We start from the raw sequence: 18,040 nt of genomic DNA on the forward strand, positions 1-18,040 counted from the left end.
CTTTTTGATTCCTATTTAGGAAATTTTTTTTGTCTTTTAAGGGCTGAGCCCATGGCTTATGGAGGTTCCCAGGCTAGGGGTCAAATCGGAGCTGTAGCTGTTGGCCTGTGCCGCAGCCGCACCAGATCTGAGCCATGTCTGCAGCCTACACCACAGCTCATGGCAATGCTGAATCCTCCATCCACTGAGCGAGGCCAGATATCAAACCTGCATCCTCGTGGATTCTAGTCAAATTCATTTCTGCTGAGCCACAAAGGGAACTCTAGTTTGTAGACTTTTTGATGATGGCCATTTTGGCTGGTGTAAGGTGGTATCTCATAGTAGTTTTAATTTGCATTTCTCTCATAATTAGTGATGTTGAACATCTTTTCATGTGTTTTTTGGCCATCTGTGTATCTTCTTTCGACAGTTGTCTGTTTAGATCTTCCACCCATTTTTTGATGGGGCTGTTTGTTTTTTTTTGGTATTGAGCTGCAGGCGGTGTTTATATATTTTGGAGATGAATCTCTTGTCAATCACTTCATTTGCAAATATCTTCTCCCATTCTGTGGATTGTCTTTTTGTTTAGGGATTCCTTTGCTGTGCAAAAACTTTTAGGTTTAATTAGGTCCTATTTGTTTGTTTGTTTTTATTTTATTACTCTGGGAGGTGGGTATGAGAAGGTTTTGCTGTGGTTTATGTCAGAGCGTGTTTGGACTGTTTTCCTCTAAGAGTTTTATAGTATCTGGTCTTATAGCTGGGTCTTTAATCCATTTTGAGTTTATTTTTGTGTATGGTGTTAGTGTTATTTTTATAATAATAATTATTATTTTAACTAATTTTTTTTTTTTGCTTTTTAGGGCCACACCCAAGGCATATGAAAGTTCCTAGGCTAGGGGTTGAATCGGAGCTATAGCTGCCAGCCTACGCCACAGCTACAGCAACATGGATCTGAGCTGTAGCTGGGACCTACACCACAGCTCACAGCAATGCTAGATCCTTAACCCACTGAGTGAGGCCAGGGATCGAACCCTCATCCTCATGGATACTAGTTGGATTTGTTTCCACTGAGCCATGACAGGAACTCCCAGGGAATGTTCTAATTTCATTCTTTTATAGGTAGCTGTCCAGTTTTCCCAGCACCACTTATTGAAGGGACTGTATTTTCTCCATTGTTTATTTTTGCCTCCTTTGTCATAGATTAGTTGACTGTAGGTGCATGGGTTTAATTCTGGGCTTTCCATCCTATTCCACTGACCTGTATTTCTGCTCTTGTGCCGGCACTATACTGTTTTGATGACTGTAGCTTTGTAGTATAGTCTGAAGTCAGGGAGCCTGATTCCTCCAGCTCCGTTTTTCTTTCTCAGGATGGCTTTGGCAATTCTGGGTCTTTTGTGCTTCCAAATGAACTCTAAAATATTTTGTTCTAGTTCTGTGAAAAATATCATTGGTAATTTGATAGGGATTGCATTGAATTTGTAGATTGCCTTTGGTAGTATAGTCATTTTGACAACACTGATTATTCCGATCCAAGAGCACGGTATATCTTTCCATCTGTTTGTGTCGCCTTCCGTTTCTTTCATGAGTATCTTAAATTTTTCAGAGTGCAAGTCATTTGTCTCTTTAGGTAGGTTTAATTCTAGGTATTTTATTCTTTTTGATTTGATGGAAAATGGGATTGTTTCCCTAATTTCTTTTTCTAATCTTTCATTGTTAGTATGTAGAAACACACTTGAGTCTGTTTTTTTTTTTTTAATTTTTATTTTATTTTATTTTATTTTGTCTTTTAGGGCCACATCCGTGGCATATGGAGGTTCCCAGGCTAGGGGTCAAATCAAACCTGTAGCTGCCGGCCTACGCCACAGCAACGCAGGATCCAAGCTGTGTCTGTGACCTACACCACAGCTCATGGCAATGCCAGATCCTTAACCCACTGATGGAGGCCAGGGATGGAACCTGAAACCTCATAGTTTCTAGTCAGATTTGTTAACCACTGAGCCATGATGGGAACTCCGATTCTGTGTATTAATTTGGTATCCTGTAACTTTACCAAATTCATTGATGAGCTCTAACTGTTTTCTGGTAGTGTCTTTAGGATTTTCTAGGTATAGTATCATGTCATCTGCAAACAGTGATAGTTTTACTTCTTCTTTTCCAATTTGCATTCTCTTTATTTCTTTCTCTTCTCTAATTGTCGTTGAGTAGTAATGGTGAGAGCGGGCATCCTTGTTTTATTCCTGATCTTAGTGGGAATTCTTTCAGTTTTTCACCATTGAGAATGACATTAGCTGTGGGTTGGTCATATACGGCCTTTATTATATTGAGGTAAAGTCCCTCTATGCCCACTTTCTGGAGGCTTTTTTATTGGAAATTGTTGTTGGATTTTGTCAAAGGCTTTTTCTGCATCTGTGAGAGGATCATATGGTTTTTATTCTAAAGTTTGTTAATGTGGTGTGTCATGCAATTTGAGCTGTGGATATCCTTGCATCATTGGGGTAAATCCCACTTGATCATGGTATACAACCCTCTTAATGTATTGTTGCATTCGATTTGGTAGTATTTTGTTGAGGATTTTTGCACCTCAAACAGGCCATGATATTGGCCTGTAATTTTCTTTTTTGTGTGGTGTCTTTGTCTTGTTTTGGTATCAGGGTGATTGATGGTGGCTTCATAGAATGACCTTGGAGTGTTTCTTCTTCTGAAATTTTTTGGAATAGTTTTAGGATAGTTTGTTAGCTCTTCTCTAAATGTTTGCTAGATTTCACCAGGGAAGCCATCTGGTTCTGGACTTTTGTATGTTGACAGTTTTTTAATCACAGTTTCAATTTCAGTGCTTGTGATTGGTTTGTTCATCTTTTCTATTTTGTCTTGGTTTAGTCTTGGAAGATTGTACTTTTCTAAAAATGAATTTGTCTTTTTCTTCTAGATTGTCCATTTTATTGGCATATAGTTGCTTGTAGTATTCTCTTATGATCCTTTGTATTTCTGTGATGTCTGTTCTAACTTTTTAATTTCTAATTTTATTGATTTGAGTCCTCTCTCTTTTTCTTTTTTTTTTTTACTGGAAATAATTTTATTTTATTTTTATTTTTACTTATTTATTTATTTTTTTATTTTCCCACTGTACAGCAAGGGGGTCAGGTTATCCTTACATGTATACATTACAATTACATTTTTTCCCCCACCCTTTCTTCTGTTGCAACATGAGTATCTAGACAAAGTTCTCAATGCTATTCAGCAGGATCTCCTTGTAAATCTATTCTAAGTTGTGTCTGATAAGCCCAAGCTCCCGATCCCTCCCACTCCCTCCTCCTCCCATCAGGCAGCCACAAGTCTCTTCTCCAAGTCCATGATTTTCTTTTCTGTGGAAAGGTTCATTTGTGCTGGATATTAGATTCCAGTTATAAGTGATATCATATGGTATTTGTCTTTGTCTTTCTGGCTCATTTCACTCAGGATGAGATTCTCTAGTTCCATCCATGTTGCTGCAAATGGCATTATGTCATTCTTTTTTATGGCTGAGTAGTATTCCATTGTGTATATATACCACTTCTTCCGAATCCACTCCTCTGTCGATGGACATTTGGGTTGTTTCCATGTCTTGGCTATTGTGAATAGTGCTGCAATGAACATGCGGGTGCACGTGTCTCTTTAAAGTAGAGTTTTGTCCGGATAGATGCCCAAGAGTGGGATTGCGAGGTCATATGGAAGTTCTATGTATAGATTTCTAAGGTATCTCCAAACGGTTCTCCATAGTGGCTGTACCAGTTGACATTCCCACCAACAGTGCAGGAGGGTTCCCTTTTCTCCACAGCCCCTCCAGCACTTGTTATTTGTGGATTTATTAATGATGGCCATTCTGACTGGTGTGAGGTGGTATCTCATGGTAGTTTTGATTTGCATTTCTCTTGTAATCAGCGATGTTGAGCATTTTTCCTGTGTTTGTTGGCCATCTGTATATCTTCTTTGGAGAACAGTCTATTCAGGTCTTTTGCCCATTTTTCCATTGAGTGACTGGCTTTTTTGCTGTTGGGTTGTATAAGTTGTTTATATATTCTAGAGATTAAGCCCTTGTCGGTTGCATCATTTGAAACTGTTTTCTCCCATTCTGTAAGTTGTCTTTTTGTTTTCTTTTTGGTTTCCTTTGCTGTGCAAAAGCTTTTCAGTTTGATTAGGTCCCATCCTCTCTCTTTTTCTCTTGATAAGTCTGCCTAAGGGTTTATCAGTTTTGTTGATCTTTTCAAAGAACCAGCTTTTGGTTTCATTGATTTTTTTTCTATGGTTTTGTTTGTTTCTTTTTCATTTATTTCTGCTCTGATAGTTATGATTTCTTTCCATCTGCTAACTTTGGGTTTTGTCTGTCGTTTTCTTTCTGGTTGCTTTAGGTGTAAAGTTAGGTTGTTTGTTTGAGCTTTTCTTGTTTCCTGAGGTAGGCTTGTACTGCTATAAACTTCCCTCATAGAACTGCTTTTGCTGCATCCCATAGGTTTTGGATTGTTGTGTCTTTGTTGTCATTTGCTTCTACGTATTTTTAAATTTCCTTTGATTTCTTCAGTGATCCATTGGTTGTTTAGTAGCATATCATTTAGTCTCCATGTGTTTGTGTTTTTTGCAGGTTTTTTTTTCTTTTTTGTCTTTTTGCTATTTCTTTGGGCCGCTCCTGGGGCATATGGAGGTTCCCAGGCTAGGGGTCCAATCGGAGCTGCAGCCACCGGCCTATGCCAGAGCCACAGCAACACGGGATCCGAGCCACGTCTGCAACCTACACCACAGCTCACGGCAACGCCGGATCCTTAACCCACTGAGCAAGGGCAGGGACCGAACCCGCAACCTCATGGTTCCTAGTTGGATTCGTTAACCACTGCGCCACGATGTGAACTCCCAGGTTTTTTTTTCTTATTGATTTCTAGTTGTGTCGCTTTGTGGTTAAAATATATAGATATATAGATACAGATATAATTTCAGTTTTCTTAAAGTGAGCAAGGCTTAATTTGTGGCCCAGAATGTGGTCTATCCTAGAGAATGTTCTTTGTGCCCTTGAGAAGAATGTTTATTCTGCTGCTTTTAGATGGAATGTTCTATAAATATGTATTAAGTCCATCTGGTCCAATGTACAATTTAAGACCTGTGTTTCCTTTTTGATTTTCTGTCTGGGTGATCTGTCCGTTGCTGTAAATGGGGTGTTAAAGTCCCCTACTACTACTGTGTTATTGTCAATTTCTCCTTTTAAGGTTGTTAGCAGTTCCTGTACTTACTGAGACATTCCTTTGTTGGGTGCACATATATTTATAGTTGTTAAGGCTTCTTCTTGGATTGATACTTTGATTGGTATGTAATGTCCTTCTTTGTCTCTTATAATATTCTTTGTTTTAAGGTCTCTTTTCTTTGAGTGTTGTTTACTCCAGCTTTCTTTTGATTTCCATTTGGATGGAATCTTTTCTTCTATCCTCTCACTTTCAGTTTTTACATGTCCTAGGACTGAAGTGGGTCTCTTGAAGATAGTATATATATGGGTCTTGTTTTTGTATCCATTCATCCACTCTGTGTCTTTTGGTTGGGGCGTTTAGTCCATTTACATTATTGGTATGTATGTTCTTATTGCGGTTTTATTAACTGTTTTGGATTTGTTTTTGTTGGTCTTTTTTCTTTCCTTCTCTTGTTCTCTGTGGTTTGATGACTGTCTTTAGTGTTGTATTTGGATTGCTTTTTCTTATTTGTGTATCTATTGTAGATTTTTGGTTTGCAGTTACCATGAGGTTTTGATATAGGAATCTATATATATATATACAATATTGTTTTAAGTTGTTGGTCTCTCTTTTTTTAATTATTAAGTTGTTGGTTTCTTAATTGCAAGTGCAGCTCCAGTGTTCAGCATCTGTACTCTCACCTCACAATTTCTGGTTTTGGTAGCATGTTTGTGTGTGTGGATGATTTTCCTACCTTTACCATATGTATGCCTTTACTGGTGAGCCTTGTCATTTGTGATATTTTTGTTTCTCTTTGTGGCCTTTTCTTTTCCACCCAGAGAAGGTCTTTTAGTATTTGTTGTAAAGCTGGTTTAGTGGTGCCTCTTACCTCTTGCTTGTCTGTAAAGCTTTTGCCCTTCAAATCTGAATGAGAGAGCCTTGCTGGGTAGAGTAATCTTGGTTGGAGGTTTTTTCCTTTCATTACTTTAAGTATATCATGCCACTCCCTTCTGGCCTGCGAAGTTGCTGCTGAAAAAGCTGCCAATAACCTTATCAGGGTTTCTTTGTATGTTATTTGTTTCTTTTCTCTTGCTGATTTCAGTATTTTTTTTGTCTTTAATTTTTGTCACTTTAATTAATATGTGTTTTAGGGTGTTCTTCTTGGGTTTATTTTATATGGTACTCTTTGTGCTTCTGGGATTTGGGTGAGTGATTCATTTCCCATGTTAAGGAAATTTTTTGCTATGATCTCTTCGGATATTTTCTCTGACCGTTTCTCACTTCTTCTGGCACCCCTTTGATACAGATGTTGGTGTGTTTAATGTTGTCCCAGAGTTCTCTTAGACTGTCTTCATTTCTTCTCAGTCTTTTTTCTCTTTGCTGTTCCCTCATCAGCGATTTCTGCTAGTCTGCCCTACATCTCTCGTTCTTTCTTCTGCCTCCTGTATTCTGCTGTTGATTGCTTCTAGTGAATTTTTTTTCAGTTACTGTATTTTGCATCTCTTCTTGCTTCATCCTTACATCTTCTATTTCTTTGCTCAGTGTTTCTTGTAATTTATCAATCTTTGCCTCCTGTTTATTTCCAAGATCTTGAATCGTCTTTACTATCATCAGTCTTTCGTGAAGGTTGGTAATCTCCAGATCACTTAGTTGTTTTTCTGCAGTTTTTTTCTTGTTCCCTTATCTGAGTCATAATTCTCTGCATTTTCATTTTGTATAGATTTTTGGTGTGGTCTCCTTTTTGCAGACGGTAGGGTTGTAGCCTCTCTTACTTCTGATGTCTGCCTGTCTTGTGGCAGAAGTTGCTGCAGGGGCTTGCTGCAGGCTTCCTGATGGGAAGGACTGGTATCTGCCCACTGGTAGGTGGAGCTGATTCTCATCCCTTTGGTGGGTGGGGCTTTGTTTCTGGGTGAGATTAGAGACTCACCACGTGCCTGGGAGATCTTTCAGCAGCCTGAAAGGTGGGGCTGTGTTCTGACCCTGTTTGTTGTTTGGCCTGGGGCTTCTCAGCCCTGATGAGTGGGGGTCAGATATTTCCAAAGTGGCCACCTCTAGAGGAGTTCACTCTGATGATTATTCTGAAGACCTTTGCCTCCAATGTCCTTCCCCCACAACGAGCCACAGTCACCCCCTGCCCCTGTTTACCCAGGAGATTCTCCAAGAACATCAGGGAGGTCTGACCCAGATTCCCATGGGGTTTCCGCTTTGCTCTGGGACCTAGTGCACATGAGCACACCTAGCCTGTGTGCTCCTTTTAAGAGTAACATCTCCATTTCCTCCAGTCCCATGGAGCTCGTGTGCACAAGCCCCACTGGTCCTCAACACCTAAAGGTGCAGGGGCTCCTCTTCCTAATGCCAGATCCCCAGTTGTGGGACCCTGACCTGAGGCTCAGAACTCTCAATCCTATGGGAGAGCCTTTGCGATATTGTTACTTTCCAGTCTGTGAGCCACCTACCTGGCGGGTATGGGTTGCTTATACTGTGCAATTGCCCCTCCTACTGTCTCGATTTGGCCTCTTCTTTGTCTTCTGGAGTAGGGTATCCTTTTTGATAGTTTGCAGTCTGTTTTGTTGAAGGTTGTTCAGCCGCTGGTTGTAATTTTGTTGCTTTTAATGAGAGAAGATATGCCCCAGTCCTTCTGTTCCACCATCTTAATCCCAAAACATTGATTTTTTTTTTTTTCTTTTTAGGGCCACACCCATGGCATGTGGATGGAGGTTCCCCGGGTAGGTTTTGAATCAGAGCTGCAGCTGCCAGCCACAGCCACAGCAATGCAGGATCTGAGCTGCGTCTACAACCTACACCACAGCTCACAGCAATGCCGGATCCTTAACCCACTCAGCGAGGCCAGGGATCGAACCTGCAACCTCATGGTTATTCATCGGATTCGTTTCTGCCGCACCACAACGGGAACTCCAAGACTGTGAATTTAATTGCTCAATGTTGTATGTGTTCTGACTGCTCTACCTATCAGCCATTCTGCCATCTTTCTCCCTCTCCTCGAGCTTTCCTACTCCCTGAGACACAACAATATTGAAATTAGGCCAATCGATAACCTTATAATGGCCTCTGAGTGTTCAAGAGTCACACATCTCTCACTTTAAATCAGAAGCTAAAAATGATTGAGATTAGCAAGGAAGGCAAAAAAAAAAAGTAAAAAAGCTAGGCCTCATGGTTAGCGAAGTTGTGAATGCAAAGGAGAGTTCTTGAAGGAAATTAAAGGTGCTATTCCAGTGAACACAGACATGATAAGAAAGTGAAACAGCATTTTTGCTGATATGGAGAAGGTTTTAGGGGTCTGGATAGAGGATCAAACCAGCCACAACATTCCCTTAAGCAAAAACCTAATGCAGAGCAAGGTCCTAACTCTCTTCAGTTCAAGATGGATCTGGGTAAATTGAAAACCTTCTGGAAAGTATTCACCATTCTAGATGTCATTAAGAACATTAAGAACATTTGGGATTCATGGAAAGAGATCAAAATATGAATGTCGTGGGTCTTTTTTAGACCTAATACTATTGCATACTTCTACAGTATGGTGTAAACAACTTTTTTTTGTCTGTTTTGTTTTGTTGTTGTTGTTGTTGTTGCTATTTCTTGGGGCACTCCTGCGGCATATGGAGGTTCCCAGGCTAGGGGTTGAATCAGAGCTGTAGCCTCCGGGCTACGCCAGAGCCACAGCAACGCAGGATCCGAGCCGCGTCTGCGACCTACACCACAGCTCACGGCAACGCTGGATCCTTAACCCCCTGAGCAAGGCCAGGGATCGAACCCACAACCTCATGGTTCCTAGTTGGATTCATTAACCATGATTTCTTTTTTAATAATTAAATAGTTTATCTTTTAAGGATTAAATTCCTAATATATGGTACTTGACTTACTGTGGGTCTAACTACCTAATGAGTGATTTGTGGGAGGTGTTAAAGGCAGGAGATAGGCTTTGGAGTTAGAAGTGCAGTTTAAATTCCTGCTTTTCGTTGCTAGCTCTGAGGAGTTGGACAAGTTACTTAATTCTCTGATGCTCACCTTCTCCATGCCCCCTTTATAGCATTGTTAGTATTAAATGAGGTCACTTTTACTAAGTGCCTGGCTCTGGGATATCTTACTTATCTTCAGTTATTTGCAATGTAAACTGCAGTAAATTTTATTGATGTAGGGTGTTCATTTATTTTCAGAGTCGTCTAAAAGAAATTGAACAGAATCTCTCTAAAATAATGAGACTCGACAATGAAATTAAAGCTTTGGATAGCCGAAAGAGACAAATGGAAAAAGATAATAGTGAATTGGAACAGAAAATGGAAAAGGTTTGTGGTGGTAGAATTTTGTTCTACTTCAGAATTTTGAGATTATTGTGATGAACTTCATTTGATTCCATTTTGCTGGTCAGATTTTGAAACAAACATACAAATATTGATGCTTGTTTTACTTCCATGTTTATGTTAAGAGGAGGAATTTTGAATAAGCTTTGGTTCATATTTTGTACCTCAGAGTGGTACCTTGTTATACTTATTCATTAAAGCTCTTTATTTTGGTTCTACACAGGTTTTTCAAGGGACTGATGAGCAACTAAATGATTTATATCACAATCACCAGAGAACAGTAAGGGAGAAAAGAAAAGAGATTGGTAGACTGTCAGCGTGAACTGGAAAAATTAAATAAAGAATCTAGGCTTCTCAATCAAGAAAAATCAGAACTACTTGTTGAACAGGGTAGGATGTTGTTTACTTGGTCTTTTCCCCTATTATAATGTGCATTTTCTGAATGAATGATGAACCTCCAGGGAATTATGCTGAGTGAAAAAACTCATTCTCAAGAGATTAAAAATAGTATGCTTCCATTTTATGTATCATTTTGAAATGCCAAAATTTTAGAAATGTAGAACAGATTAAATGATTGCCAGTATTACCCAGTAGGAGGAGGAGCAGGAGAGAAGGAAGGTCAGTGTGGTTACAATTTTAAAAACAGCATGAAGGATTCTCATTGTACTAGAACTGTTCAGTATCTCGACTATCATGGAAGATATAAGAACCAACATGGTTGGTAAAATTATATAAAATCCAATACACAGTTATGAGTAAAACTGAGGAAATAAGACTGATGCATTATTTCAGTGTCAATATCCTGGTTGCGACATTACACTAATTTTGTAAATTATTAAAGAAAACACTGTTTTTCTACTCAAAACAGTTCTGATGCCAGATGTGTGAGTTTTTCCACACTAAGCAATTCTCCAGTTCTCATTGGACACCAACTGAGTGTCCCCTAACTTAATTCAGTTCTGACATTCCCTGTCTGGAGTTAGCACAGACCTCACAGATTGAGAGCTCTGTCCCATGAGACTGCCACCCACTCCACTTCAGATGCCAATCCCAAGTCCCAGATTGTCTGGCCCTTGTACTTCTAACCAGCTGGTTATAATTCAGGGGTTCTCACAACCCTGTTCTCAAATTTAGTAATTGTCAAAATTCTGAGCTCCCAGAACTCAGGGAAATGCTTACTTAAACTGTTACCAGCTCAGGAAGAGCCAAATGGAATCAATGCGTAGGACAAGTTATAGGGAAGGGGGATTGAGCTTCCATGCCTTCTCCATGTGTGGCACTTACCTAACACCTTGATAATTCTTCAATCTGGAAGTTCTTCGAATGCTGTTGTTTAGGGTTTTTATGGAAATTGCATTGTGTAGACATGATTAATTAAATTATTGGTTATTGAACATAGTCTTCAGCCCCTCCCCAGAATTAAGAGGGGTGAGTGCTGAAAGTTCTTACTCTCTAATCATGTAGTTGGTTCCTCTGACAACCAGGTCCCATCCTCTAAGAGTCATTTCATTAGAATAAACTCAGGTACAGTTGAAAGGAACTTACAATGAATAACAAGAGATATTCCTCTCACCCTTGTCCCTGAGAAATTCTAAGAGTGTTTGGAGCTCTGTACCAGGAATCAGGGACAAAGACCAAATGTGTATTTCTTATATCTCAGTATATAATTATACCCATTGGGGAAAAATGAGCAGAGGATATGAGATCTTGCTGTATTGTTTTTTACTGCTGCATGTGAATGTACAGTTATCTCAATTTTTAAAAAATCAGCTGAAAAAATTAACTGTGTTTTCTAAAGGTCGTCTACAGCTACAAGCAGATCGTCATCAGGAGCATATTCGAGCTAGAGATTCGTTGATTCATTCTTTGGCAACACATTTAGAATTGGATGGCTTTGAGCGTGGGCCATTCAGTGAAAGACAGATAAAAAAATTTTCACAAACTTGTGAGAGAGAGGCAAGAAAGGGAAGCAGAAACTGCCAGCCGACTGATGGTAAATATTACTTTCTTTTGTTTGTATCAGATTGTCTAGTTGAGTTATTTTAATAATAATTCATTATTTTGTCATATTTTCGGATTAGTGATAGGACAAAATTTGCTATGAGGTAGGAAAAAACATTTTTCGAAGGAAATCTTAAAAAAATTTTTTATTATATCTTATTTATAGTATTCTGTCAATTTCTGCTGTACAGCAAAATGACGCAGTTATACATATATACACATTCTTTTTCTCACATCATGTTCCATCACAAATGATTGGATATAGTTCCCTGTGCTATACAGTAGGATCTCAGTGCTAATCCATTCCAAGTGCATCTACTAACCCCAAACTTCCAATCCATCCTACTCGCTCCCCCTTTCCCCTGGCAAACACAAGTCTGTCCTCCATGTCCATGATCTGTTTCTGTTTTGTAGATAGATCATTTGTGCCATATTTTAGACTCCACATGTAAGTGCTACCATATGGTGTCTTTCTCTTTCTGATTTCACTCAGTATGAGAGTCTCTAGTTCCATCCATGTTGCTACAAATAGCATTATTTTGTCCTTTTTTATGGCTGAGTAGTATTCCACTGTACACATATACCGCATCTTCTTAATCCATTTGTCTGTTGATGGACATTTAGATTTTCATGTCTCGGCTGTTGTGAATTGTGCTGCAGTGAACATAATGGGTGCGTGTATCTTTTTGAATGAAAGTATTGTCCACATATATGCCCAGGAGTGGGATTACTGGATCATATGATAGATCTATATCTAGTTTTTTGAGGTACTTCCATACTGTTTTCCATAGTGGTTGTACCAGTTTACATTCCCACCAACAGTAAAGGAAGGTTTTCTTTTATCCACATCCTTTTCAGGGTTTGCTGTTTGTTGACTTGTTAATGATGGCCACTCTAACTGGTTTGAGCTGGTACCTCACTGTAGTTTTGATTTACATTTCTCTAACAATTAGTAATGTTGAGCATTTTTTTCATGTACCTGCTGGCCGTCTGTATGGCTTCTTTGGAGGAATGTCTTTTTAGGTATTCTGCCGATTTTTCAATTGGGTTGTCTGTTTTTTTTTGTTTTCGAGTAGTAAGAGTTGTATGTTTTCTGTTTTTTTTTTTTTCCTTTTTGTCTTCTTTTTGCCCTTTCTTGGGCCACTCCCACGGCATATGGAGGTTCCCAAGCTAGGGGTCTAATCAGAGCTGTAGCTGCCGGCCTACACCAGAGCCACAGCAACGCGGGAACCAAGCTGAGTCTGTGATCTACACCACAGCTCACGGCAATGCCAGATCCTTAACCCACTGAGCAAGGGCAGGGATCGAACCCACAACCTCTTGGTTCCTAGTCGGATTCATTAACCACTGCGCCACGACGGGAACTCCCCAAGAGTTGTATGTTTTAGAGATTGTACTTTTGTCGGTTGAGTCACTTGCAAAGATTTTCTCCCATCCTGTGGGTTTTCTAAGTGTTTTTAATGGTTTCCTTTGCTGTGCAGAAGCTTTGGAGTTTAATTAGGTCCAATTGGTTTGTGTTTATTTTTATTTTTTTATTAAAAAAAATTTTTTTGTCTTTTTGCCATTTTCTTGGGCCGCTCCCGCGGCATATGGAGGTTCCCAGGCTAGGGGTCCAATCGGAGCTGTAGCCCCTGGCTTACACCAGAGCCACAGCAATGCGGGATCTGAGCCGTGTCTGTGACCTACACCACAGCTCACAGCAATGCTGGATCCTTAAGCAAGGGCAGGGATTGAACCCGCAACCTCATGGTTCCTAGTCGGATTCGTTAACCCCTGCGCCACGACGGGAAACTCCCTGGTTTGTGTTTATATTGTCTTTATTCTAGGAGGTGTATCAAACAAGATGTTGCTATGATTTATGTCAAAGAGCGTTTCCCCTGTCTTTTTCTCTAGGAGTTTTATAGCATCTGGCCTTACATTTAGGTCTTTAATCCAATTTTGATTTTATTTTTGTGTATGGTATTAGAAAATGTTCTAATTTCATTCTCTTATATGAGGTTGTCCAGTTTTCCCAGCACCATTTATAGAAGAGACTGTCTTTCCTCCACTGTATGTTCTTGCCTCCTTTATCACTGATGTGTTGACCATAGGTGCTTGGGTTTATTTCTGGGCTTTCTATCCTAATCCATTGATATCTGTTTCTGTTTTTGTGCCACTACCCTACTGTTTGATGACTGTAGCTTTATAGTAGAGTCTGAAGTCAGAGGGCCTGAGTCCTCCAGTTCTGTTTTTTCTTTTCAATATTGCTTTGGCTATTTAAATATTTAAAAAATTATCTTGTTCTAGTTTTGTAAAGAATGTCATTGCTAATTTGATAGGGATTGCATTGAATCTGTAGCTTGCCTTAGGTAGTAGTGTCATTGTTTTTGAGGGGGCCACACCCGCAGTATATGGAGGTTGCCAGTCTAGGGGTCGAATCAGAGCTGTAGCTGCTGGCCTACACCAGCCACAGTGACGCCAGTCCCCAGCCACATCTGCCACCTACACCACAGCTCACGGCAATGCTGGATCCTTAACCCATTGAGCAAGGCCAGGGCTCGAACCTTGTCCTCATGGATGCTAGTCAGATTCGTTTCTGCTGAGCTATGATGTGAACTCCAATACTGTCATTTTGATTATATTAATTCTTCCAATCTAAGAGCATGGTATATCTTTCCATCTATTTGTGTCTTCTTTGATTTCTTTCATCAGCATCTTATAGTTTTCAGAGTACAAGTCTTTTGTCTCTTTAGGTAGGTTTATTCCTAGGTGTTTTTTCTTTTTGATGTGGTGGTAATGGGATCATTTCCCTAATTTCTCTTGGTGGTCTTTTAATTGTTAGTACATAGAAATGCAGTTGATTTCTGTGTATTAATTTTGTATCCTGTGACTTTACCAAATTCATTGATGAGGTCTAATAGTTTTTTGGTAGTGTCTTTAGGATTTTCTAGGTATAGTATGTCATCTACAAATAGCAATGGTTTTACTTCTTTTCCAATTTGGTTTCCTTTTATTTCTTTCTCTGATCGCGATGGTTGGGACTTCCAAAACTACGTTGAATAACATTGGTGAAAGTGGACATCCTTGTCTTGGTCCTGATCTTAGTGGAAAAGCTTATAGTTTTTCACCATTGAGAATGATGTTTACTGTGGGTTTGTCATAAATGGCTTTTATTATTTTGAGGTAGTTCCCCCTGTGTCTACTCTCACAGGGGTATTGAATTTTGTCACAAGCTTTTTCTTTATCTGTTGCAATGATCGTATGGTTTTTATTTTTCAGTTTGTTAATGTAGTGTATCACATTGATAGATTTGTGGATATTGAAGAATCCTTGTATCCCTGGGATAAATCCTACTTGATCATGGTGTATGATCTTTTTAATATGTATTTCTCTGTGTTTTCCTAATATTTTGTTGAGGATTTTTGCATCTATATTTATCAGTGATATTAGCCTATAATTTTCTTTTTTTGTGGTATCTTTGGTTTTGGTATCGGGTTGATGGTGGCTTCACAGAACGAGTTTGGGAGTATTCCTTCCTCTGCAGTTTTTTGGAAAAGTTTCAGAAGAAGTGGTGTTAATTCCTCTCTGAATGTTTGGTAGACTCAGCTGAGAATCCATCAGGTCCTGTACTTTTGTTTTTTGGAAGTTTTTAAATCATACTTTCAATTCCAGCACTTACGATTGATGTATTCATATTTTCTGTTTCTTCCTGGTTCAGTCTTGGTAGGTTGTACCTGTAAGAACCTGTCCATTTCTTCTAGGTTGTTCATCTTATTGGCATACAGTTGCTCATAGTAGTCTCTTATGATCCTTTGTATTTCTGCAGTGTCAGTTGTAACTTCTTTTTCATTACTAATTTTATTGATTTAAAACCCTCTCTTTTTCTTGATGAGTCTGGCTAAAGGTTTATCAATTTTATTGATCTTTTCAAAGAACCATTTGTTTTCATTGATCCTCTCAGTTGTTTTCTTTGTCTTTTTTTTTTTTTTTTGGTCCTTTTAGGTCTGCACTCGCGGCATATGGACATTTCCAGGCTATTGGTCCAACCAGAGCTGTAGCCACTGGCCTACACCAGAGCCACAGCAATGAAGGATTCTGAGCCACGTCTGTGATCTACCCCACAGCTCATGGCAATGCTGGATCTTTAACCCACTGAGTGAGGCCAGGGATCAGACAAACCCGTGTCCTCATGTATGGTAGTTGGGTTCGTTAACCACTGAGCCACGACCGGAACTCCATTCTTTGTGTCTATGTTATTAATTTATGCTCTAATCTTTATGATTTCTTTCCTTTTACTAATTTTGGGCTTTTTCTGTTATTCCTTCTCTAGATGTTTAAGATGTAAGTTTTACTTGTTTATTTGAGATACGATTGTATTGCTATAAACTTCCCTCTCAGAACTGCTTTCGTTGTTTCCCGTAGGTTTTAGATTGTTGTATCTTCATTGTCATTTGACTCTAAGTATCTTTTAACTTCCTCTTTGATTTTTTCAGTGATCCATTCGTTGCTTAGTAGTATATTGTTTACCTTCCAGTAGTTTGTGTTTTCTTCCTTTTTTTGTTGTTGTTGTTGTTGTTGTTGATTTTTAGTCTCATAGCATTGTGATCAGAGAAAATCCTCGAGGTAATTTCAATTATTAAAATTTACCAAGGCTTGTTCTGTGGCCCAAGATATGATCTATACTGGAGAATGTTCCGTATGCACTTCAGAGGAAAGTATATTCTCCTGCTTTGGGGTGAAAAGTTCCATAGATATCTACTAGGTCTGTATGGTCCTAGTGTATCATTTAAGGCCTGTGGTTCTTTGCTGATTTTTTGTCTGGATGATCTGTCCTTTGCTGTAAATGAGGTGTTAAAATCAGCAATATTATTATGTTACTGTCCGTCTCTCCTTTTATGGCCCTTAGTAGTTGCCTTATATATTGGCGTGCCCCATATTGGGTGCATATATATATATATATATATATATATATATATATTTACAATTGTTATTTATTCTTCTTGGGTTGATCCTTTAATCATTATGTAATGTGCTTCTTTGTCTCTTGTGACTTTCTTTTAAAATCAATTTTGTCTGATATAAGTATTGCTACTCCTGCTTTTCTATAATTTCCATTTGCATGTAATATTTTCATCTGCCCCCTCACTTTCAGTCTGTACGTGTCCTTGAGTCGAAGTGGGACTCTTGTAAATAGCATAGATATGAGTCTTGTTTTTGAATCCATTCAGCGAGTCTGTATCTTTTAGTTGGAGTGTTTAATCCATTTACATTCAATGTAATTATGGATAAGTATATTCTTACTGTCATTTACTTAATTTTTTTGGGTTGCTATTTTGGGTCTTTTTTCTTCCTGTCCTTTCTTTCTTATCTTCTCTTGTGATTTGCCATCTTTCGTGTTATGTTTCACTTGCTTTTTTTTTTAATATGTGTGAGCATTATAGTTACTTGATTTATAGTTTATATTTTGATTTAGCCATATATGTGTGTAGAAATGTTTCTTCTTGCTGGTCTTTTAATTTCAAATGCATTTTCAATGTTCTGCATTTGTCCTTTTCTCATGCTTGCTGGTTTTTTTGGAGGGGTGTGTGTGTGTGTGTGTGTGTGTGTGTAGCCACCTCTGTGACCTACACCACATTTCATGGCAACGCTGGATCCTTAACCCACTGAACAAGGCCGGGGATCAAACACAACATCCTTATGGATACTAGTTGGGTTCATTTCTGCTGAGCCACAACGGGAACTCCTTGCTAGTTTTGATATCATATTTGTCAATGGGTGATTTCCTACTTTCATATTATCTTTGCCTTTACCAGTGAGCTTTTCCATTTGTATTATTCTTGTTTCTAATTGTGGCTTTTCCTTTTCTGCTTTGAGAAGTTCCTTTAGTAGTTGATATAGAGCTGGACTGGAGGTACTGAATTCTCTTAGCTTTTGCTTGTCAGTAAAACTTTTGATCTCTCCATCCAATCTGAATGAGAGCTTTGCTGGATAGAGTATTTTTGGTTCTAGGTTCCTCTTCCTCATCACTTCAAATATATCTTCCACTCCCTTCTGGCTTGTAGAGTTTCTGCTGCTGAAAAATCGGCTGTTGTCCTTATAGGGATTCCCTTATATGTGATTTGTTACTTTTCCCTTGTGGCTCTTAGTGTTTTTTCTTTGAACTTAATTTTGTAGTTTGATTAGTATGTGTCTTGCTGTGTTTCTTTCTTTCTTTCTTTTTTTTTTTGTCTTTTTTAGGGCCACATCTGTGGCATATGGAAATTCCCAGGCTAGGGGTCCAGGCAGAGCTGCAACTGCTGGCCTGTACTACAGCCACAGCAGTGTAGGATCCAAGCCACTTCTGCGACCTACACCAGAGCTCATGGCAATGCCAGATCCTTAACCCACTGACTGAGGCCAGGGATCAAATCCATTCCCTCATGGATACTAGTCAGTTTAGTTACTCCTGAGCCACAACTGGAACACCACCTGCATGAGTGTTTTCCTTTCCCATATTTGGGAAATGTTTGGCTATTAATCCCTTCAACTATTTTCTCTGGTCCTTTCTCTTGCTCTTCTCCTTCTGGAACCCCTATG

At 39.0% G+C, this 18,040-nt stretch overlaps 1 protein-coding gene across 1 annotated transcript in view; it reads left to right on the forward strand.

Annotated features, from left to right (window-relative positions):
• Window positions 1-18,040, forward strand: part of RAD50 (RAD50 double strand break repair protein) — a 92,880-nt gene that overhangs the window by 20,806 nt on the left and 54,034 nt on the right. The window contains 5 exon segments of the mRNA XM_047778589.1: window positions 9,341-9,469; window positions 9,708-9,773; window positions 9,775-9,874; window positions 11,283-11,410; window positions 11,412-11,477. Coding sequence (XP_047634545.1) covers window positions 9,341-9,469; window positions 9,708-9,773; window positions 9,775-9,874; window positions 11,283-11,410; window positions 11,412-11,477 — 489 coding nt within the window.

This window comes from Phacochoerus africanus, chromosome 4, assembly GCF_016906955.1.
Source record: "Phacochoerus africanus isolate WHEZ1 chromosome 4, ROS_Pafr_v1, whole genome shotgun sequence".
Lineage (NCBI taxonomy): Eukaryota > Metazoa > Chordata > Mammalia > Artiodactyla > Suidae > Phacochoerus > Phacochoerus africanus.